General features: G+C 38.0%; 1 protein-coding gene across 16 annotated transcripts in view; it reads right to left on the reverse strand.

The window, feature by feature from the left end:
• Positions 1 to 24,769, reverse strand: part of RASAL2 (RAS protein activator like 2) — a 384,407-nt gene that overhangs the window by 41,923 nt on the left and 317,715 nt on the right. For all 16 annotated transcript variants that reach the window (XM_019952448.3, XM_073803926.1, XM_019952446.3 and 13 more), the window contains one exon: positions 12,751 to 12,860. In XM_019952448.3, coding sequence (XP_019808007.1) covers positions 12,751 to 12,860 — 110 coding nt within the window. The remainder of the gene's footprint in view (positions 1 to 12,750; positions 12,861 to 24,769) is intronic.

Below are 24,769 nucleotides of genomic sequence, written 5' to 3' on the forward strand. Positions count from 1 at the left end.
AGGGAATGGGTTCAATTCCTGGTCAGGGAACTAAGATCCCACAAGCCGTGCCGCGAGGCCAAAAAAAAAAAAGAAGTTAGACACGGATGAAGTTCAATGACACTTACTTCTAATCATCCCTAAATTCATGACTATTTGCTTTCCCATTAGTTTCAGCCATTATTTGGTTGAATAAATGAATATATGTATGAATCCATCTATCCATTCAATAGTTACTTTGTGTACATTATGTGCCAGGCACTATACTAGATACCGACGCAAGGAAACAAAGGTGAAGAAGAAAGACAAGGTCCTTGTACTCACACACAGTTTATAATCTAGTGAGTTAAAAATCTATTATAATACAATGGGATAAGATCTAGGAAAAAGGATGCAATAGTGGCTCTGTGGGCACTTAGTAGGGGTCCTGGATCTTCAGCTGGGGATTCAAAGAAAGTTTCTTGGAGTTAAAAGTAATGTGAAGTTGTGAACTAAAGGATGGAGTGGAATTAGCTCTATGAGGATGTGGAGGTACTGAGCATTCTAGAGGGAATGGCCAGCATGTGAGAAGGCCTGTAGTGAGAACATACAAATCTGGGGTGTTTGAGGAACTGAAAAGAATTCAGCAGTGTGGCTCTGGTGCAGTGTGGATGTGTGTTGGGGCTGAGAGAAGAGGCATGGGGAATAATGAGGCTTGAGAGATACCATGATGGGACCCGTAGTAATGTGGGTGTTCCAATTTGATCACAAGGCCAGTGGATGGACATAGAAAGGTTGTGGGTGGTGGAAGGTGAATGACATGATCAGATGTGTGCCTTGGCAAGAGTATACTTTGGCTAAAAAGTGGAGAAAGAGAGGGGTACACAGAGGAGAGAGAAATAATGAAAAACTTAGAGACTGGTTCATAGGTTATGATAGTAACCTGAGTAAAGATCACAAACTAGATCAGCAGAAATACAGAAGTGGATGGATTTGGGGGTAATTAGGCAGTAAATAGGCCTTAATGACTGCAATGCTGGAGGCATCAGGGAGAGGGTAGAGTCAAGGTTGAGCCACTGGGTAGAAAGATGGTAATGTCCTTTACAGAGATGGGAAGTGAGGGGCAATGTTGGTTGAACCAAGGGGGGAAATAAAATCAAGTTTAGTACAAGTTTGAGGTTCCTATGGGAGTAGATGTTTGCCGCAGACTGAATGTCTCACCCCAAAATGTATGTTGAAATGCTAACCTCCAATGTGATTGTATCAGGAAGTGTGACCTTTGGGAGGTGATCAGGTCAGGGGGGTGGAGCCCTCGTGAAGGGGATTAGTGCCTTTATAAAATAGACCCCAAAGAGATCCATCACCCATTCCCCCATCTGAGGACACAGAGAAAAGGAAGCCTTTTGAACCAAGAAGCAGGTTCCTACCACACACTGAATCTGCCAGAACCTTGATCTTGGACTTCCTAGCCTCCAGGACTGTGAGAAATAAATTTCTGTTGATTATAAGCTATCTAGTCTATGATGTTTTATTACTGTAGTCTCAACAGACTAAGACAATGTGAATACTGAAATAGAACATGCAGACTGAGAAATGCTAACATTTAAATCTACAAAACTGACAGAAGAGACTGAAGAATCTGAAAGACAGAAGGAAAACCAGGAGACTCAAGTATCATAAAAGCCCAGGGAAGAGAACTCTTAAAAGGATGGTTGTCCATTACTGTAGAAGATAGAGTGTGTTAAAATATTAACAGTAGCCACTGGGTATATGAACTGAGAGATAATTGGAGATAACTGTAGCAGTTTCAGTGAAATGACGAGGACAAAAATGAGACTCCAGACAGTTGAGAAAATGAATGGGATATGAGAAAGTGGAGACTAACTCATAAAGTCTGATGGTGAAGGGGTGACAACTGGGAAACAGCTACAGGGAGGCATGAGGTTGAAATGGGGTTGAAGGAGGTATTCTCTAATTATTTTTTCCCCTTAAATAATAAAGTAATAAATGCTTTCGGTAATAAATGCCAAGAGCTCAGAAGGACAGAAGGTGAAAAATAAGGGTACCTCCCTCAATCTCCTACGGAAAATACTATTAATGATTTTTGTGACCCCTCCAGAAATTTTTTGTACACAGACAACCAAATATTATACATATACATATATGTGTGTGTATGTGTGTGTGTGTATGTATGTATACACATACAAATGAGATTCTACCATACTTTTTTTCCTTAAGAGTATATTTTGGAATTTTGTCTACACTGGAACATATAGATATAAATTGCCGCTTTTTAATGATCACTCTGAATTCCCTTATATGGGTCTATAGAAGTTTAACCAATCCTTGATGACCATCTAAGTCTCTTTTCTTTTCTCTTTTTTTTTGGTGATCACCACCAAGGTTCAAAAAGTATCTTAGTACATATACCTTGAAGCACATGTGCACGTATTCATGCTTTAAATTTCCAGGTGTGAAACTGCTAGATCAAAGGGCACATACATTTAAAGTTTTGATATTGCTAATTTATCCTCCATAATAGATGGCATCAATTTAAAGTCCTACCAATAGTGCATGTTTCTATACACTATCACCAAAATGAGATATGGCTACACTTCAAACATCTTTGCCAGTATAATTGGTAAAAAAGGGTATTTCATTTCTATACTATTGCTTTAGTATGAATTTCTTTAGTTATGAGGTTGAGAACATTTAAACATGTATATTGGCAATCTCAGTTCTCTTTTCTGTGAATTATGAACTGTTATTTCATGTTCTTAAACCATTTTTCTAATTGTTTAACAACTGATATGTATTGATAAATATTACATAAATTAAGTAAATTAGTACTTTTTCTGTCATATTTGTAATTATTTTCCCCAGTTTATGCTTAGAAAAGGTTCTTCCATTCCACGAGCATAAGAAATCCAGCTATATTTTCTTTTACTGATTCTATTTTAATTTTTCATCCAAACCACTTGGATTTGGAGGGAAGGGAAGATGATAGGAGCATAGTAGGGAGTTTGCTTTATATTTTACCAAATCGTGAAAATATAATGACCATAAATTGACTCACTGATTATTACTGCATAGTATTCTACTCTTATTAAGAGTTGTTGTTTGGGGCTTCCCTGGTGGCACAGTGGTTGAGAGTCCGCCTGCTGTTGCAGGGGACACGGGTTCGTGCCCCAGTCCGGGAAGATCCCACATGCCGCGGAGTGGCTGGCCCCGTGAGCCATGGCCGCTGAGCCTGCGTGTCCGGAGCCTGTGCTCCGCAATGGGAGAGGCCACAACAGTGAGAGGCCCGCGTACGGGAAAAAAAAAAAAAAGTTGTTTGAATATGTTTGTGTGTATATATATGTGTATGCATGACTTTTCCGTTTGATCTTTCCTTCTTTCTCAATCATTTTCTCAGCAGGTTAGGCTTCCTATCAACACATGCAACAAAGAGGATAATGGAAAAGGCAATCAACTTGGACTCAAAAGCCCTACGTATTCACGTCAGCTCAAATCACTCACTAGCCATGTGATGTGGAACAAATAATTTATTCCTTCTAAACCTTAGTTATCTCATTTGTAAAATGTGGATAATGATTTCTGTTCCTATACCTCCCACAGTTATTGTGAAAATCAAACACAATCATCTATGATTTTACAAATATCTCATAAACTACAGTACCATACAAATGGGACTATCATTGCAAACATAGTTTTTCAAAGTGATATGACAAGCATTAGTTCATTTTATGTAAACTATTAGGTTAGGATAGCTATTCTCAAATATATTCCTTGCTGGAAGAATATGAAGATAGAAGGTATAAATGTATGGAAATAATTTTTTTCTATTAAGATAAAGCATTCTAATGAATTTAAAATGCTATCATGACATAATTAGAAACTTCAATTGTATTTTAGTTCACAAAACTAAGGGCTCCTTAACTGGTCCATATCAGTAAACACTGGTAAGGGAAACTATAATCTAGTTTCAATTAATCAATACAGCTAGGCTGTATTGATTAATTAATGGCCTGGAATCCAATAATTTCTGAGAAGTTGTCATTCTATCCAAGTACACCAGAGTGAAGGAGATTCTTCACCTCTATTATCTGGAATTTGTTTGGATTCTTCCCTTTTGTTTCAGGCCAAGAAATTAAGTTCCTTAATAGGACAGGCAGGTGGTAGGGGGTGGGGATACAAAGATTGTACACTTGTGGAGCTTCCCATCTGCTGCAGTAAGCAGAAACATGAAAAAATAAATTCAATAGAAAGCAGTCAGTCCTATAATAAGGTGTATACAGTTGGCCATGGATGGGTAGGGTATATGGGGCAGATGCTTAGTCTAGAATGATGCACAGGAAGAACAAGGAAAAGAAGTCAGGGAGCATATGACTCCTGACTTGGGTACTGCTGCATATCAAAGGACACGGTGTAGGAATAGGATATGGTATTTGGGATAGAGAGGGCAGCAAGATTAAAAGTAGAGAAATATGAAACAGTTTAGTAAGTAAATGATGGACTTCTGGTAGGAGTGGTAGGAGACAATGCTGAGAGTTAGGGAATGGACAGAGCCATGTTCCATTTTGTATGTTATGCTCAAGACTATAGATTAGTAAAAGTATTATATACATATGTGATGAGATATTAAAATTGAAGTTTCAAATTGAGACTCTAAGGTAAAACAGGTGCATGCTGCAGTGAAGTACCAAACTGTAGAATCTACAAAGGAAATGTTTTGGAACCTATTCCATTACCTTGAACCTTTCAGTCAGAGCAGGACTATAAAAAGTGGTGACAGTATGGAGAAGGGAAAGGATTTTGTGAGAGATAATTTATGGAGAAAGCTGTGAGGCTCATCCCTCCCATCCCCCCCTCCCCCCAACACACACAAGGGATATTGGTAGGGAATGCCTACAAGGTGGAGTTTGATTTTATCTGGGAAATCTAGAGGATGAGAAATGACTAACTGTTGGTAGCACAGCCCAAGTTGATACTTTTGGATTAGGCTGCACTCCTAGAGGTTTGTCAGGGCAAAGGATGTGTGAATATTTCCTGTAGACCAGAGGACTGGAAGGGTGAAGACTAGACAGCAAAAATTCCTTCCTAGAAACTGTGGAAGGAGTTGCAAGTGAACACCTAGAATAGAAATGTACCCAGGAAACTCAAAAGAACCATAGATGAGAGTTCCTCAAAGATGAGACACTTCTGAAGGATTCTTCAAAGTACCTCATGATAGAAGAGTCAGCTTTAAACATCTGCCAGACTCAGAGAGCATTATGGAAGGCTAAGATAGTACTAAAACTTTTCTTATTACCTTTCCCCTCCTTTCTGTCTCTCCCCTTGCCCCAAATCTGGAGGGCACCTAAAACCACGGGTAGTTAAGCTGGATGCGAAGAGTAGATGTGAAGAGAGAAGTAAGTAGTTTATAATACTCCCTTCTCCAAAAGCAGACTGTCTGCAATTGGCTTGGTTGGGCTAAGTATGAAGTTTTGATTACTATCTCGAAGTGAACACCAATAGGCTCGGAGTCAACACCTTTGACTTAGAGTAACCATGGATTAGCTACATGGATCATAGACCTAAATATAAAAGCTAAAAATCATTAAAACTTCTAAAAGAAAACAGGTGAAAATGTCTTGGGACATACACACACACACACACAAAACCCATAAAGATTGCTGGTGGGAATGTAAAATTGTACAGGTACTCTGGAAAATAGTTTGGCAGTTTCCTCTAAACCTAAACAAGTACTTATCATACAACCCAGCAATTGCACGCTTGCGTATTTACTGCAGAGAAGTGAAAACTTATGTGTACACAACTGTTCACAGCAGTTTATTCCTAATAGCTAAAAATCAGAAACCAGTGTTCTCCAGTAGGTGATTGGTTAACAAATTTTGATACATCCATAAAATGGAATACTACTCAGCAATAACAAGAAACACACTATTGACAGATGCAACAATTTGGAGGGATTTCAAGGGCATTTTATTTAGTGAAAGAAAAAGCCAATCTTAAATGGTTATACACTATATGATTCCATTTATATAACATTCTTGAAATAACAAAACCATAGAGGTAGAAAACAAAAAGTGGTTGCTAGGGGACAGGGATGGGTGTGGGGAGGTGGGTATGACTGTAAAGAGTAGCAGAGGGATTCTTTTCTGGTAATGGAATAATTCTGTATCTTGATTGTGGTGGTGGTTACACAAATCTATACATAGGATTAAATTGCATAGAATTATAAACACACACAAATGAGTGCACATAAAAATTGGTGAAAAATAAAATCTGTAGTCTAGTTAACAGTATTGTACCAATGTCAATTACCTGGTTTTGATATTACACTACAGTTATAAGATATCACTATTGCGGGAAGTGCTTGCAAGACTCTACAACTTCTTGTGAGTATACAAATTAAAAAAAGAGAGAGTTAAAAAATTAGTTCTAATTAGGAGAAACTCAAGAAGCTGAGTATATACACCCTACAAATGAACACTACACTTATTCTTAGGTATCCTCCTGACAAAGAATAAGCGGACTACTTTAAAACCATGCTTTGTCAGTGAGCCTCAGAATCGAAGACATTACTGCAAAGGTTTTTACTTGAAGGACGTTTGAAGGAGTTGAGAAAATTCTATTCCATGTGCTTATCTTTACCTCAAGACTTGGTAAATTTAAGTAGCACTTCCAGAGTAAGGTTGGCAACCTGACAGGCATTCGAAATCCTGGAATGCCTGACAATCCTGTATAACCACGGGTTTTCAGTATTTCCTAGTTTTTCAAACTTTTCAAAGTGCATTTCAATATAAGGCAGAAATAAGGCAGAGTCTTCTCCTGTCCCAACACCCTTCCACATGACATGGCTTTAATGTGAAAATGCTGCCAATATTGATTCTAGGAAATCACTTTACTGGCTTTTATCTGATTAGATGGCTTTGGAACAATGATGATTTTGTGACATCCTATTGATTTTGCCTCTAAAATGCTTCTCCTATCTTGTCACTGACTCTTCATTCCCACTGCCAACTACCCTCTTTAGAGTCTTTCTTATTTCCTACAATAGCTTTTTTTTTTTTTTTCTAATCGGTCTCCCAAACTTAGTCTCTGTAAACCAAGTCATTTGAAATTCCATTGTTGGATTAATCTATAATTGGCACAATTCTGATTAGGTCACTTCCGTGCTCAAAAATGTTTAAAGACCCCCCATTGCTTATACAATAAAATCCACACTCCTCATCTGACATTCAAGGACTGTCCTGTGTATGGAATACTGCGTTGAAAATAACCTCCACTCAGAATTTTGAAAACACTGCTCCACTGACTTTTGATTTTCAATATTCTATTGAGAATTCCAATGCAATCCTTTCATACCTCCTTTGTATGTAACCTATTTTTTCTTTCTAGAAGCTTTTAAGATTTTTTTTTAAAGCCTTGGTGGTGTGTTCTTTCATGATGATGTGAATTGGGGTGTGTGTGTGTGTGTGTGTGTGTGTGTGTGTGTGTGTGTGTGTGTGTGTGTGTGTTGGAAAGTCTTTTGTCATTTTTCATTCACTGTATTGGGAATTTGGTGGCCTTTCCAATCTGGATATTTATATTTTCTTGTTTTGGGAAATTTTCTTGTATTATTTCTTTGACAATTTCCTCTCTAAAGTTTTCTAATAAAACTTTTCTTTTACTAGAACCTTCTGGATTGATTTTCTCATTTTCTGTTCTACTTTCTGGGAGATTGACTTGACTTGAGCTTTTATATTTCAATTTCCAAGCTCTCTTTCTTGTTTCTTTGAGGTTCCTTTTCTTATAGCATCTTATTGTTTCATAGATGCACTATCTTATCTTTTGAAAATATTTATTATGCTTTGAAGTTGTTTTTGGCTCTATGCATTGTCTCTGTTTCTTCCGGGTTCTTTTTTCTCTCTCCTATTTATTTGTTTTTCTCTCTGCCTTTCATGTTGAAGAATTTCCTCAAATATCTGGAGATTCTTGGCCATCTGTTTATATTTAAGATTAAAGCACTAAAGAACTCAATGGAAGCTTTGTGTGCTGGAATAGAGCTTACAGATTAGTGAGTTTCACTGCAGAGTACTTCCTGGCCAGCTGTTGTTTTTTAAAAAAAAATTAACATCTTTATTGAGATATAATTAACATACCATAAAATCTACCCATTTAAAGTGTACCATTTTCAGTATATTCAGAGTTGTACAATTATCACCACAGTCTAAGCTTAAAACATTTCATCACTCCAAAAAGAAACTTCATGTCCATTAGCAGTCATTCTTCATTCATCACTTTCCCCTGCTCTATATCCCCAGCCTCTGGCAACCATTAATCTACTGTCTCCATAGATTTGCCTATTCTGGATATTTCACATAAATGGAATTGTACATTATATGGTGTTTTGTGATTGGCTTCTTCCACTTTGTATAAAGTTTTCAAGGTTTGTCCATGTTGTAGCATGTATCAGTACTTCATTCCTTTTTATGACTGAATGATACAGCGTTGCATGGATATATCATGTTTCGTATATCTATTCATCAGTTGATGGACATTTGGGTCATTACCACTTTGGGGCTACTATAAACAATGTTTACGAACATTCATGTTACAAATTTTTGTGGGGACATACGTTTTTCACTTCTCTTGGATATACTTAGGAGTAGAATTACCAGCTGACATTGTAACGTAGAAACATAAATGTTGGTATCTGTAGGTCTTTTTATCTGGTTCAGTTTCTCAAATTTGCTGTGTGATGAATGTACGCCTGGCTGCTGGCCTGCTAGAGCTGGGTGGGAGCTGAATCTTTCCAGAGTTCTGGGGGTGAGTGGGTAAATCAACCTCTTTCTTCTGTTAGAGATGCTAGCTGTCTTCCTAATGCCCATCTTTTCCTCCTTCCTTAATAACAGACTCTTGTGTTATTGGGGGCAACAACGTACCCATGTATAACATTTCCCAGTCTCTCTTGCAGATAAAAGTGACAATGAGAAGCCACTGGGTGAGGTTTCAGGGAAATTGCTCTAAAGGGAGATAACTTGGTTGGAAGACAGGTGTCCTTTTATGGGCCCCTCTTTTCTGGTACCTGAAACATGGATGCTATGGCTGGAGCTCCAGTAGCTAACTTGTGTTCCTAAACAGATCCTTGAAGACCTTGAGAATGGCAGAGGAAAAAGCCCACAAAGAGCCCTGAACCCTTAGTCCTAGACTGCCCACCCTCAGACTTCTTATAGGTGAAGAAAATATAACTTTACTTTGTTTAAGCCATTACCGTTTTGAGTATCTGTTAATTAGCAACTGATCTGAATCATTAAGCGATAGACTTTTTTTCAGAATTTCCTTCTGCAGGCAACTACGTCTCATCTTCCTCTAATTTTTTTTTTTTTTTGTGGTACGCGGGCCTCTCACTGTTGTGGCCTCTCCCGTTGCGGAGCACAGGCTCCGGATGCGCAGGCTCAGTGGCTATGGCTCACGGGCCCAGCCGCTCTGCGGCATGTGGGATCCTCCTGGACTGGGGCACGAACCTGTGTCCCCTGCATCGGCAGGCGGACTCTCAACCACTGCGCCACCAGGGAAGCCCTGATCTTCCTCTAGTTTTAAGTAATCTATCATTCAAATTTATCCTAGTTTCTTCATCAAAGATGGAGTTCATATTTCTGTTTCTTATACTGAGTCATTTTTAAGACAAAAACACACAAAGTTTTTTACCTATCAATGTAAAAATTGGAACTTTACCTTTCCAATCATTTCCTACCTCACTCCTTTATATACCATGAACTACTCAGTATTTCTTTTCAAGCTCTGTAGTTTCCTGTTTTCTTCTTTTGCTCATTATTTCCATTCTGAGGAATGCTCTCTCCATGTGTCTGTTTCTCAGTTCAAATTATACCTGCTTTTTTAAGGTTCAACTCACAGGCCACTGCCCTCTAAGGTCTTTCTTGGTCCACCTAACAAGAAGTAATCTCACCTCCCCTATACCATTTCTTCCTGAGTATTTACTTCTTCTACTGGACACCTTGAGGTTGGGGCTGTGTCTTTAGTTACTCTATATTCCCTGGTAGCAAATGGCTTTCTAGTCTGTACATAACTGTCACAATTAGATATATTACTGTGTATCAAGAAATTTGGTTCTTAAAAATATTATTTGGCAAAGTTTTACTCCTTATGCCTATGCCCCACAACTTCACAAAGGAAATTCTGAGTTTAAGCATCATCATAAATTGATCCCCAAGGCAACATTGGTACCAAATTCCATCAGGGCCTTAGAGCAGAGTCTACAACTTGCAGATCACTGGGCTAGACAAACCTGGAGGGTCTTTTTGATCAATTAAGTCTGCATGTTAAAATACCCTATGTTCTTTTGCACAGAAAAGCTTACTTATCATATGTAGTAAACCTTCTTTAGATGAAATTAACTCATTTACAACTGTTTTTCTGCCATCTGAAAGCAGTAACTCAGACCTCATGAGGATAATTTTATCTTTTTAAAATGTAATGAGTGCAGATAAGGTTTGTTGTTATCAAAAAGCCTGAAGAATTCAAAATATCATGATCACTACTTCATTATCCTCCTAATACCCCAGGCAGAATATTTCCTCCTCCTGAAGAAGTAAGATATAGTGATTTGAACAGCATCATAATGAGAAATTTAATGAGAAAGAGATCCCTGGCTTCTTGAGTTCAGTGTTCTGGTCAAATTTGGTCAGGTAAGCCAACAAAGAAAAAGACTGACATGTTGGACAAAATGAAAATCTAAAACTTCTATATAATTCAGAGACATGATTTAAAAACACAAGAAACAGACTGGAAGAAAATTTTAACAACGTGCATAATAGTGGCTTACAATCCCTAGTAATAATAAGCACTACTTCAAAGCATAACAAAAAGGACAAATAGCTCAACAGAAAATGGCAAAGGGATGAATAATCAAGTCATAGAAGAAGAAAACTTGTGAAAAGATGTTCAACTTAGCAGGCATTAGGTAACTACAAATTAAAACAAAGAAATGCTCCCCACTTGCCTTTTTTGTGAGAGGCAATATAGGATAAATTAAAAAATGTAGACTTAAGAGCTAGAATTCTTGGATTGGAACCGCAGTACTGCCATCTTCTAAGCTGTGTGAACTTGTGCAATTTACTAATTTCTCTGTTTCAGTTTTCTCATCTTCAAAATGAGGTCATGACTGTAACCTGGGTTGTTGTGTTGATTAAATGACTTCATTTATGTAAAGTGCTTAGAACAGTCTATGGCACATAGTACATACTGTATATGTGTTTATTATTACTATTCATCCATCATACTGATAAAATGTAAATGGTTGTGTGAATGATAAAAGTAATTTTAAAAAATTGATGTATAGTTGATTTACAATGTGTTAACTTCTGCTGTACAACAAAGTGATTCAGTTATATATATATAGTTCCCTGTGCTATAGAGTAAAATCTAAGGGAAAAATATGAGAATAAAAGATCTTTTTTTAATGATTACCTTAAAACAAAAAGGTACAAAAGACATATTTAACAATACAATTACACTGCAAATTGAACATACTTGCAAATTTCACAGAACACCTCTAACGTGGTTCAGGGATAAGAAGAGCTGATAAAGCAGTAGCCTCTTATCAACTCAGTATGGGGGACAAGTTACTTCACATATAAAACGAGAGTAATTCTCTGCCTGGCAAATCTATAATCTGCCATTATAGAGATTATAATCTATATTTCTGTTTGTTATGCAGATAACTGGAAATAATGGACTTATTACCAAAAGTAAAAAAAAAACAAACATACACCCAAGTATAAATAAGAGTATAATTATGAAAGGCAGACATGAGTTTAAATCAAAGCTCTACTCTTAGCTGTGTGACCATGGGCAAATTTCTCAATCTCTTTTGCCTTAGTTCGTTATCTGTAAAATGAGGATAATAATAGTATCTAGGGCTATATTACATAAGATACTACATTAAAAATACTTGGCACAGAGTAAGCACTCAATAAATACTGGTGATGGTGGTGATGTGTCAAGAAACAACAAGTACCATTTCCTAAATTTTGAACATTGTAGAGACGTGAAGTATTACAAATGTGTCCTAGCATACATTCAATCATTTTAGAGGGTTGTTATCCTTAGCAAGCCATGCATTTGAGGTTTGCTTAAGCTGGTAGTCCTAATTATTGAAATCCAGGCTTCCTTTTCATACATATCTTCTAGATGTGACTGCAAATTAATGAGGCTGAGTCCATATACTATACACAATGAACAATGCAGCAGTGAAGACCATGGACTCTTAGAGCCAAATTGCTCAAGTTTAAATACCATTTTTGCTATTTACTAAGCAGTATAACCTTGGGCAATATTACTTAACTTCTCTGTTCCTCAGACTTGTCATCTATAAAATGGTGATAATATTAATATTTCTCTTACAGGGTTATTATTAAGATTAAACAAGAAAATGAATATAAAGCACTTAGTACAGTGCTCAAAAAATGTTAGCTATAGCCATCGTCATCCCTTATGGTCATCCTACAAAAGAAAGATACACCTCTGACCACTAGATCTTGATTCGACAGAAACAGCACAACCGATTCTTAAATTAGTTCTTAGGTATCCATACAGTCTCCAATATTGTAAGATTTTTAAACTGGTTGGATATTTAAGCCAATATTTTGTACCTTGCCTCAATATGAGCAAGACAAAAAAGTAAATTTTGTATCGGATCTTTCCAACTATCATTGATGCAAAGTTAATGAAGACCAAAATGCACTGTAAAATTTCTTTCTTTGTTTTAAGCAAGTGAACTCCTACCTGTCATCTGTATTGCGAAGGGAGGGAAGCCGAAAGCTCGTGTTTCGGTCAAGCTTTGATTGGCTTTTGGTCCTCTTGATGGAGCCTTTCAGGCGCTTGCTGAAGAACCCCTAGAATGAAAAGGCAGAAAGTGATGGGAAGAAGAATCAAAAGGGAACCTTGCTGTCTCCTAACTCATCTGCACTGCCTTTGCAAAAGATACTCAGATTCTTATAATGAAGACCAGAAACAGAATTCAGCTTTTAATTTTTTAATTTGTAAAATATAGCTGCTGGAAACTACCTGATAATGTGATAAAAAATTTTTTCTTCTATGATAATTGGGAGAATTAAACTTTTTAAACAATTATTTATTTATTTTTAAACATCTTTATTGAAGTATAATTGCCTTACAGTGTTGTGTTAGTTTCTGCTGTATAACAAAGTGAATCAGCTATATGTATACATATATCCCCATATCCCTTCCCTCTTGCGTCTCCCTCCCACCCTCCCTATCCCACCCCTCTAGGTAGTCACAAAGCACCAAGCTGCTTTCCCTGTGCTATGCAGCTGCTTCCCACTAGCTATCTATTTTACATTTGATGGTGTATATATGTCAAGAATTAAACTTTTTTTTTTTTTTTTGCGGTACGCAGGCCTCTCACTGCTGTGGCCTCTCCCGCTGCGGAGCAAAGGCTCCAGACGCGCAGGCTCAGCGGCCATGGCTCACGGGCCCAGCCGATCCACGGCATGTGGGATCCTCCCGGACCGGGGCACGAGCCCGAGTCCCCTGCATCGGCAGGCCGACTCTCAACCACTGTGCCACCAGGGAAGCCCAAGAATTAAACTTTTAGATGGCACTTTATTTCTTAAACAGTTTCTATACTAGCTATGGTAAAGAAACTTCTAACTTCTAAGGTAATATGTTGGTGGTCTCAGCAGTGGCAAAATCTGATCTATGTCACCTTGGATATGGTACTTGTGAAGTTAAATTTTAAATGTAGTTTAACTATTTTAAAATGAAACAGGTATGTATCATGTATGAAACCAGTGAAGCACCCAGACTTCAGAAGAACAAAGTGCCTTATAGTTTTTAGCCCTGCTTACCTTCTGCCACTTCCACCAAACTATCTAGAGTGCCTCGAACATCTTCCTAGTCTTAGCACCTGGCAAATAATGGGCATTCAAAAAAGTTTGTTGAATAAAAGAATAAATGCAAGAATGAATTGGCAGTTCTACTGTTGGCAGATGAAAGGACATCTTATAGAAGTATATCAAAATGTCTTGACAAAAGACTATAATTCAAAGAAAAGTACTTTGATGTATGGAATTGACTCTAATCACCTTGTAATGAATATTAGCTTATAGAAGCTGTGTATAATAAATATTTCCATAAGGAAGGAAAAAAAAGACTAGGCCAATACCAGCACATCAAATCTGTTGTATTCTTTTAGTTACCATTAAAGCCCACTGTTTTGGGGTGAAGACTATATTAATCATGATAAGCTAGGTTATGCTTATCTAATAACCCCACAATCTTACTGGCACAAAATGTACTATGCGTCTATGAGCAGGTCAAATATGACGGGGACCTGGCACTATGCTGTCCTCACTCAGGGACTTAGGCTAAGGGAGGCTCCATCTTTGTGTTTCTATTAGTTGCTGCCTCAGGATAAAGGAAGTGTGGTAAATTTTGTACTTGCTCTTAAAGCTTCATGTCATTAGTGGTCTCATTTTATTGGACAAAAAAGTCACATGACCACACCTAACATCAACAGGGAAAGAATGTACAATCCTATAATGTATCTAGAAAGAGATATTTGGTGAACAGTAGTGTGGACTACCACAGTGCTTTTCCATGCCAAGTAAACACACAAGCACTGCTAGAGAAAAAATGGAAACAAACTTATTTGAATCAGAAGTAGAGCTATTTAGCTGACTGAAGAAAAATGCTTATGTTATTTCTTGTACTTATAGCCCAAAGAATAAGGGTAAAAACTAGAAAATATCACATAGACATAATTCCTTAAGCTGTTCTTTATTCCCCAGGCTGTTTTTTATTGTAGGTGTATTGAGATTGATTGGAGGGAAAAAAAACAGGGCTATTTTTTAAAGTACTATATTTCTGGGCTTCCCTGGTGGTGCAGTGGTTGAGAGTCCGCCTGCCGATGCAGGGGACACGGGTTCGTGTCCCGGTCCAGGAAGATCCCACATGCTGCGGAGCGGCTAGGCCTGTGAGCCATGGCCGCTGAGCCTGCATGTCTGGAGCCTGTGCTCCGCAACGGGAGAGGCCACAACAGTGACAGGCCCGCGTACCGGAAAAAAAAAAAAAAAGTACTATATTTCTTAGAGACAGGCATTTGCCTGATCTCCTGTATAATCTTAGCATCATTAGAGAAAGTCACTGTCATCTGTCCTCTAAGGCAAAGGCTTTATTTACTACTTTCTATGATTCAATCAAGATGAGTCACCACATTTCCTTGTAAATGTAGTCAGCAAACCAGACCTAAATTTATAGAATTCTATTAGGATCATTTATAGTTGGTTCAAAAACCACTGGCCTAAGTTGAGATTCAACCTAAGGACCGTACCAAATACCATATATAAATACAGTTCTAACACACTACAGTTAAGCAGTTAATTGAGAATTTACTAGCAGATGTTCACTCATATAGTACTTTACCTTCCTGTGGCACTTACTGTATAATACTTCATATTTTAATCCATTTATTTATTATTTATTTTATGTGTATATGTTATAAAGCATCGTACTAGGTGTTGTAAGGGAAACAAAGATAAAACAAACACAAACTCTGCCCTCAAAGAGCCTGTAGTTTAATATAAGATTAGAAATAAATACAAATATAAATGACACAACATGTATTGGGAAGGTACATGCTCTTAATGCCTGGCATATTTAATCACAAAATAACACTATCATATTTCTTTGAATCTAGGACACCAGTGATTTTAAGTCACACCATTATTTTATGTATACAAAGAAAAAAGCAGCCAATTAAACTATAACACAATGCCTTACCACTTAAAATTTTTATTTTGTATTAAATAAGTTTTTTAAAGACTTACTTTGGCTGGTTTTGTCATATATCACAGTGTACACACAAAAAGAATATATACAAAATCAGTTAAGGTATCCCTAATGCATCTTCATTCTTCTGAACTATATTTTGACTCAGAGTACCTGTTGTTCATGTTTTTCCACAGAATACCATGATATATTCTTTCTTTCAAAAATGTTGATGACAAATGGCATATGATAAAAGAGTAATTTGAGGGAGACTGGTTCAAGATGGCGGAGTAGAAGGACATGCTCTCACTCCCTCTTGCGAGAGCACTGGAACCACAGCTAACTGCTGAACAATCATTGACAGGAAGACACTGGAACTGATCAAAAAAGATACCCCACATCCAAAGACAAAGGAGAAGCCACAGTGAGACGGTAAGAGGGGCGGAATAACAATAAAATCAAATCCCATAACTGCTGGGTCAGTGACTCACAAACTAGAGAACACTTATACCAGAAGTCCACCCACTGGAGTGAAGGTTCAGAGTCGCACGTCAGGCTTCCCAACCTGGGGGTCAGGCAACGGGAGGAAGAATTCCTAGAGAATCAGACTTTGAAGGCTAGCGGAATCTGATTGCAGGATTTCAACAGGATTGGGGGAAACAGAGACTCCACTCTTGGAGGGCACACACAAAGTAGTGTGTGCATCGGGAGCCAGGAGAAGGAGCCGTAGGAGACTGAACCAGGCCTACCTGCTGGTGTTGGAGGGTCTCCTGCAGAGGTGGGGGGTGGCTGTGTCTCACTGTGAGGACAAGGACACTGGCAGCAGAAGTTCTGGGAAGTACTCCTTGGCGTGCGGCCTCCCACAGTCTGCCATTAGCCCCACCAAAGAGCCCGGGTAGGTCCCAGTGTTGGTCACCTCAGGCCAAACAACCAACAGGGAGGGAACCCAGCCCCACCATCAGGAGACAAGTGGATTAAAGTTTTACGGAGCTCTGCCCACCAGAGCAAGAGTCAGCTCTACCCACCACCAGTCCCTCCCATCAGGAAATGTGCATAAGCCCCTTAGATAGCCTAATCCACCAGAAGGCAGACAGCAGAAGCAAGAAGAATGACAATCCTGCAGCCTGTGGAACAAAAACCACATTCACAGAAAGATAGACAAGATGAAAAGGCAGAGGGGCTATGTACAAGATGAAAAGGCAGAGGGCTATGTACCAGATGAAGGAACAAGATAAAACCCCAGAAAAAGAACTAAATGAAGTGGAGATAGGCAACTTTCCAGAAAAAGAATTCAGAATAAAGATAGTGAAGATGATCCAGGACTTCAGAAAAAGAATGGAGGCAAAGATTGAGAAGATGCAAGAAATGTTTAACAAAGAACTAGAAGAATTAAAGAACAAACAAACAGAGATGAACAATACAATAACTGAAATGAAAACTACACTAGAAGGAATCAATAGCAGAATAATGCAGGCAGAAGAACGGATAAGAAAAGAAGACAGCCTAAGAAACCTCTGAGACAACATTAAACACAACAACATTCACATTATAGGGGTCCCAGAAGGAGAAGAGAAAGGACCAGAGAAAATATCTGAAGAGATTATAGGTGAAAATGTCCCTAACATGGGAAAGGAAATAGCCACCCAAGTCCAGGAAGCGCAGTGAGTCCCATACAGGATAAACCCAAGGAGAAACATGCCGAGACACATAGTAATCAAACTGGTAAAAATTAAAGACAAAGAAAAATTATTGAAAGCAGCAAGGGAAAAACGACAAATAACATACAAGGGAACTTCCATAAGATTAACAGCTGATTTCTCAGCAGAAACTCTACAAGCCAGAAGGGAGTGGCATGACATGTTTAAAGTGATGAAAGGGAAGAAGAACCTACAACCAAGATTACTCTACCTGGCAAGGATCTCATTCAGATTCAATGGAGAATTCAAAAGCTTTACAGACAAGCAAAAGCTAAGAGAATTCAGCACCACCAAATGGTTTCATTTTCACCAAATGAAAAACGTCATGGAGGTAACAATACACAGGGTATACACTAAGTAGATTTAGTTTGGTGGGTGAATGATTAGTAGTAGTGAAAAATAAGATTGGAAAGGTGATTTGTCCTGCTATTCATGTATAATTATTGTTCCCTTTGGCCCTTAAACTTTTGAGGAAAGGTATAATGCTATATCTATCTTAACATCGACCACAGAGTCTAAAGCTTAATAAGTGCTCAGTAAATACCTCAGAAGTATATACATAAAATTATGGTTGTTTAAGGAATATAGATAAGGGAAAGTGTAAGACTGCCCTAAGTGGTCAGTGATATTTCATGGAGGTAGTAGAATCTACTACAAAATTCTGTTTTCATTTCCTTGATATAACTGAAACATGGTTTTCACCCGAGAAGACTGTTTAGCTTACAGCCCTATTTGATAGACGTTTTCCATTCTCCCTAACCAATATTCAATGGTACTAGAAAGAGGAGCTGGGGTTTTCCTAGCTTATTACGACTGCTTCCAAACCTTTATTCCATAAAATAATGGTTTGGAGTAAAGCATATTCTTTGAGGTTCATATGACCTTGATTTAATACCCTTTATCACACTCTTTGCCATTCTCATGTATTAATCTCTCTTTCACTTTCCTTTATTCATTAAGGACTTTAGCCCCCAGCCTGCAATATTTCTCTGTCTCTTAGCTCCTAACACCATGCTAGTAAATAACTGCGTAGTGATCCATCTAATATGCTAGCTTCACAATTCCTTAACTCCAATAACGTTTGACCTCCTCTCCAGCCACTCACTCCTAGAACCACGCCCTAGATATTATCATTATTCAGATCCCTCACCTCAGACACCTTAGACAGTCATACTCTTCTTTCTGACTTTTCTTCTGGACCAGGTATGTCTTTCTCCAAATACATCTACTCTCCAACCTCACAGAAACCGCTAGTCTCTTGACCACCCTGTTTTTCCCCGTGACCCCGCTTTTCTCTCTATTCAACCAAGACTCCCGGACCAATTATCTGAAGCTATTTAATCACCAATAACCTCCATTCCCTTAATGATCAGCTATCCAAAATCAAAACTGAATCAATGTTTAAAATCTGGTCCCATGATCAGGCTGTCCAGGAAGATCACATAGCTGAATGGGCTGATGCCACTAAATATTCACTATCTCCAAGCTTGGCTTGGCTTTTACTATGCCTCTGCCTGGACCAACCATGCACTGAGCCTTCCAGCAACATTATTCCCTCTGGGAAGCTTCAGAGTATATGGTATGCCCTCTTTCCCACGGGCCCCTTCTAAGCAATTCCTTACATACAGGTCAGTATGCTCTGTACCATGAAGAGCCCTGGCTATAGCTGAGTGGACCAGGGTAGATACTTGACCTATAGGTACCTAAAAGAGTGGTCCTGGTAAGAGTTCTCCCTGCAGAATACGGTATCATCTGGTAGCTACTAACTTCTCTAGCCGACCCCTGACCATTCCCTGCTTCATGCTTTACACGCCAGCAAACCTAAAAGCCTCCAATTCTCTATAGTCATCATGACTCTATGCTACTGTTCATATTTCCTCTCTTTTTCCTGGTTAAGTTATCCTTTCAGACTCAGCTCAGGCATGATCTCTTCTAAGGTGTCTATTTTGGCATGTCCTGACCCTGCTCTAGATTAGGTGCCCCTCCTACGTGCTTCCAAGAATCTATAAATAGAGCCAGCCTTACATTTAGCACACTGCATTCCCACTGATGTGTCAACAGACTTCCCTGCTAAACTCTGAACTCCACAGGACAGGGACTAAACAATTTTTGCATCCCCAAGGCAGGGCTGATATCTGGCCTTTAGTAGGGGCTCAATATATGTTTGTAGAACTGAAATAAAATAGGCAGTGAAATGAATAAAAGCCATCATGGTGTTTCTGCTACAACTGCCACCACAGAAAGAACAGGGAACTCAATCAGGAAGTGTGGCTTCAAATCCTGGCTCCAATTTCTCCTAGCTGAATGACCTTGGATAAGTCACAGCTTCTAAGTTTCAGATTGCTTATCTGTAAAATGAGGATTAAAAAATCCTCTTCCTAAGGCCATCCCAAAGAATAAGATAACTGAATGCAAAAGTAGTTTTAAAATAATGGAAAAAGGGTACCTATAAGTATTAATTGAATATAAATCTAGGATGAGAGACTACTGAACAGGCTAGGTGAAATCATGAGTCTTTCCTCCTAGAAACTACCACAACAAAGGAAGGGAAGGAAACTAGAAAAAAATTCCACAATATCTGGGATTTGGGGCTATTTTGTTCTGTGACGTATGCCAGTGCCTATAAATGATACTTGGTATATCCTAAATGTTCAATAAACATTTGTTGGCTGAGTGAATTTACTGAAGGCTTCCTGGCTATCAAGCACTGGCCAGGTGCTTTCCAATATGTGATACCATTTAATCCATGTAACAACTCCACAAAGCAGGTATTCAGTAACTTGCTCGAGGTAACACAGTTAATAGGTGAGCAGTTAGAATTTAAACCCAATATATTGCTAGTACTTAAAAAGTTTCATTTGTGCATATATTTATTTGCCAGATACTTGAGGCACTTGAGATAATCAGTGAACAACCAAAAATCTTTGCTTTCATTATTCTTATATACCAGTGGAAGGAGACAGACGATAAACAAAGAACAAAATAAGTTAGCAAAAGACAAGCACTGTAGAAAAACAGAGCTGTGTAAAGAGGGTTGGGAATACAAAGTGGTCACGGTAGACCTTATGGAGAAGGATTATATTGAGTAAAGAAGAGGAGGTGAGTTAGCCTTGAGTTAGCAGATGCTGGAAGGGAAAAGCATTCTAGGCAACAGGACTAGGCTCAGCAAAGGCTTTAAGGCAAAAGTATGCCTAGTGTGATCAAGAAAGAGCCAAGAAGTCAGTGTGGCTGGAATGGAGAAAGCAGTAGGAAGGGTTGTGGGAAATGAGGTCAGAGAGGTAGCAGGCTGGTGTTGGTCCCGGTACTGGGGTAGGGGGTACAGTGTGCAGATCCTGTAGGCCACAGTAAGGACCTCACCTTTCACTCTGACTTCTAAGGAAATAACAATGAGAGACAAGACCATTCCAAGCAGTCATAAATAAATAAGCATTTGCTTTTCTGAGAGAAATACTTTTTACCTATGAAAATTTAATGTAATTTTGAGCAAGAATGCACAATATATGAAGAGTTCATTTTCTTCATCAACTATATATCAATAGTAGAGATACAGAGAAGCTATCTGACTTTTCCCGAGTCACACAGCTGCTAAGTCGCAAAGTAAAACTTCAAGTTCAGGCAGTCTGACTCTGGAATGCTTGCTTTTTAACCATCATACTGTACTAATTCTCCACATTCTAATTTCTCTTCAAATATTCTAGGCACTATAATATAATGCATTTCCCCCATGTGTACTATACTTAATTTCTATACACATCTTATTATAGAATTATATACCACAAAGAGGCAAAAATGCAGTATAACATTTCAAAAATATGAGAGAGAAAAGGAAAACAAACCAAAAACCCCACTAATGTGACATGTGACTTAGAAAAATTTGCTCCTAAGGCTCCTATCTCTATAATTAAACTAGAGTAAAATTGAAATCCTTTTGAAATTACTTTTATATGTAACTGATTCTGTGGTCACTGAGAAGAAAAACCCAAATATAAAATTTAAAAATAGATGGATGCCAATTAGGAAAATGTTTCTCTCTCTTTCACAAAAAGTTATGATATCTCTGTCTTATGTTAATTTGAAGGGTAAATGATGCTCCTATAAATGTACCCTAAAAATCCTGTATCATAAATTGAAACAAAGGAGAAGACCACAAATAAACTTGATTTCACCCTTCTGATACCAACCTAATCTGAAAGAACACAAATAAAACCCTCCAAACAAATCCTACTTCATACAATTCTCCTTTGGATTGCTGTTGCTACCATCTACAATTCTTAAAAATAATAAAAAGCGTATCATTTTAAACAACTATATCATCATAGCAATTGATACAACTAAAATGACTTACTTTAAGTAGTTGGTACTCACTATTTTTGGTCAAAATAAGGCTTAAAATTAGCAACTGCCAGTGAAAGATAAAAAGCCAAATGGTGTCTTTCTCTAGAGCTTGGTAAATATTAAGATAATAATAAAAGTTGTTCACCACCTGCAAATTGGAGTAACCCCTGAAGGCTGAACTTGGCTATCAGGGCATGATTGGTAACTGAAATAAGACTGCTGCTATGCAACTGCTCTCAGAAGCCTCAGTGGTGGTAATCAGAGACACTGACTTGCCAGCATCCTAGTGCTGCTGCTGTTCCCTTAAGACATGGAGAAGAGGCAGAGAAACATGTCATCACCTTTCACACAAAAACACAGTGATGTGCAACAGAACCCTGCTTTAATCCTGTTTGAGACTTTTCCATATCAGTGACCACACAAGGGATTAAACAATTTTAGGTGATTAAGTAATTTTAATAGCAGTTCCTTAAAATGTCATATGACTCACATTAAGAAAATGCCACCTTGTCAACTAGAAAGAACCCAGGTGAGAATTGTTTTTATTCTTGCTTTTTAAGTTATAGTTTAATTACTAACTTAACCTGTGTATTTTGCATATTTTAGCAGTTCATATTATTATGGATTGTAATTACCTGAGAAGAAGGGCTGGGCCATATATAAATTATTCCCTCCCTTGTTTTCTTAATATAACTTAGGAACATATAGATGTTTGATAAATGCTAAAATCTAATTGTAGAAAACAAGGAAAAAGGAAAAGGAAGGGTAACTGAAAATGTCAAACTCTACTTTTCAGTTATCATATTTTACCTAGTTTATCTTCCAGTTATTGGAAGTCTAAACAGAAGGGGAAACTCTAGGTAACAAGAATAATAACAAAACCACAAACAGTTACAAAGTGCTTTATACTTAATAAGCAGTTTCAATGTGAGTAATTTCTCCTCTAGTGGGGCTTTTTGATTTTGGATTTTTTGTTTTGTTTATGTTTGTTTGCAAATTTAAGCATCACAGGGGAAAAGAAAAGGTTCTATCATAAATTACAATTGTTTTTCTAGCCCAGGGCTGATGAATCAGACTCTTTGATATGAAGCAGTGATCTCCATTTTTAGAAGCATCCAATGATTTTTTTGTTAAATGAAGTGGAACTTTTATTATGAAACTCTTAAACATACAAAAGCACATAAGTTAATACAGTAAACATACACCCGTTAATCAGATCTAAACAATGCTAACATATTGATATTATGTTATATTAAAATGTAAAAGTAAAATATGTATATTATATGATATAACATATGTTATCTTGTTATATATAACATCATAATATAACTTACTGATATGCTGATTTACTAGGGGACCAAACAGACGATATTAAGCACGCCTCTTCTATCCCTAATGATATTCTTTGTCTTAAAGATTCATTTTCACTTGATAGAACACTGTTATGCCAGATTTCCTTTGATTATTTTCTTGTTAAAATTTTTTAAACTTTTTATTTTCAACTTTTATATATTATGTTTCAAATATATCTTTTCTATTAAAAAATTAGGTTCATTGAAGTATACTTTATAAAAGGAAAAATTCACTATTTTTCCTTTCCTATTTTAGGTGTATAGCTTGATGAGTTTTGACAAACGTATACTACCAGAATTGAGATATAGAACATTTCTATCACTCAAAAAATTTATTCGTTGGGCTTCCCTGGTGGAGCAGTGGTTAAGAAACCACCTGCCAATGCAGGGGACATGGGTTTGAGCCCTGGTCTGGGAAGATCCCACATGCCGTGGAGCAACTAAGCCCGTGCACCACAACTACTGAGCCTGTGCTCTAGAGTCCATGAGCCACAACTACTGAGCCTGTGTGCCACAACTACTGAAGCCCACGCACCACAAATACTGAAGCCCATGCGCCTAGAGCCTGTGCTCTGCAACAAGAGAAGCCAACTCAATGAGAAGCCTGCGCACCACAACAAAGAGTAGCCCCTGCTCACCGCAACTAGAGAAAGCCCGTGCACAGCAACGAAGATCCAATGCAGCCATAAATAAATAAATAAATAAATAAATAAATAAATAAAATTTACTCATGCCCCTTTATAGTCAATCCCTTCCTCCTCCCTCAGCCCCTAAAAACCACTAATCTGCTTCCATATAAATGGAATTATGCAGTAGGGAGTCTTCTTTCACTTAGCATACTGTTTTTGAAATTTATCCATGTTGGTGCATGTATCAGTAGTTGGTTCCTTTTTATTTCACTGTATGGATGTACCAAAATTGGTTTATCCGTTCCCAACTGATGGACTTTTGGGATGTTTCCAGTTTGTATCTATTAAGAATAAATCTGCTAAAATTTTTTGTGAACAAGTCTGTACTTTTAACATGAGTTAAAAGCCTAGTTGGAAATTCACAAAGGAATACCAGGAAAGAAATGGCAACTAACATTAAGATGTTAATGAGGTGAGTGGGGGAGACATCTTGAGAAGGGAAGGAATCTCTGATATTTTTTCCTTTATATTTGGAAAAATAGTACAGAGAGTTTTCCTTTGCCCAGCTTTGTCTAACATTAACATCGTATGTAACCATAGTATAATTATGAAAACTAGGAATGAACATAGGTACCATACTTGATACAGGCTGGGACCTGGGACCTGGGACCCTTTGCTGTAGTGCTTGCACCTGGACAAACGTCTCCTCCAGCAACAAAATACAAAGGAACTAAAAATAACTGTGTACATGCGCAGTTGGGGAAAATTATGAACAAGATACAAAAAGACCAAAAACCCAAATGCCACTTCTGAGGAGCTGGGAGCAAAAGTGCCCTGCACACAGCACCACCAAAGGAGTGGGCAGACCACCTAAGCCACCCCTCCAGCCTGACCCGACCCCTGTACCCACTCCTACCCTCATCCCATATAAGGAATCAGCTCGCCTCCCCCTAGGGAGCGAGCAAGGGAACCTGTTGTTTGTTTTCGCTCCCTCCTGCTG

The sequence above is a fragment of the Tursiops truncatus genome, chromosome 1, assembly GCF_011762595.2.
Source record: "Tursiops truncatus isolate mTurTru1 chromosome 1, mTurTru1.mat.Y, whole genome shotgun sequence".
Classification (NCBI taxonomy): domain Eukaryota; kingdom Metazoa; phylum Chordata; class Mammalia; order Artiodactyla; family Delphinidae; genus Tursiops; species Tursiops truncatus.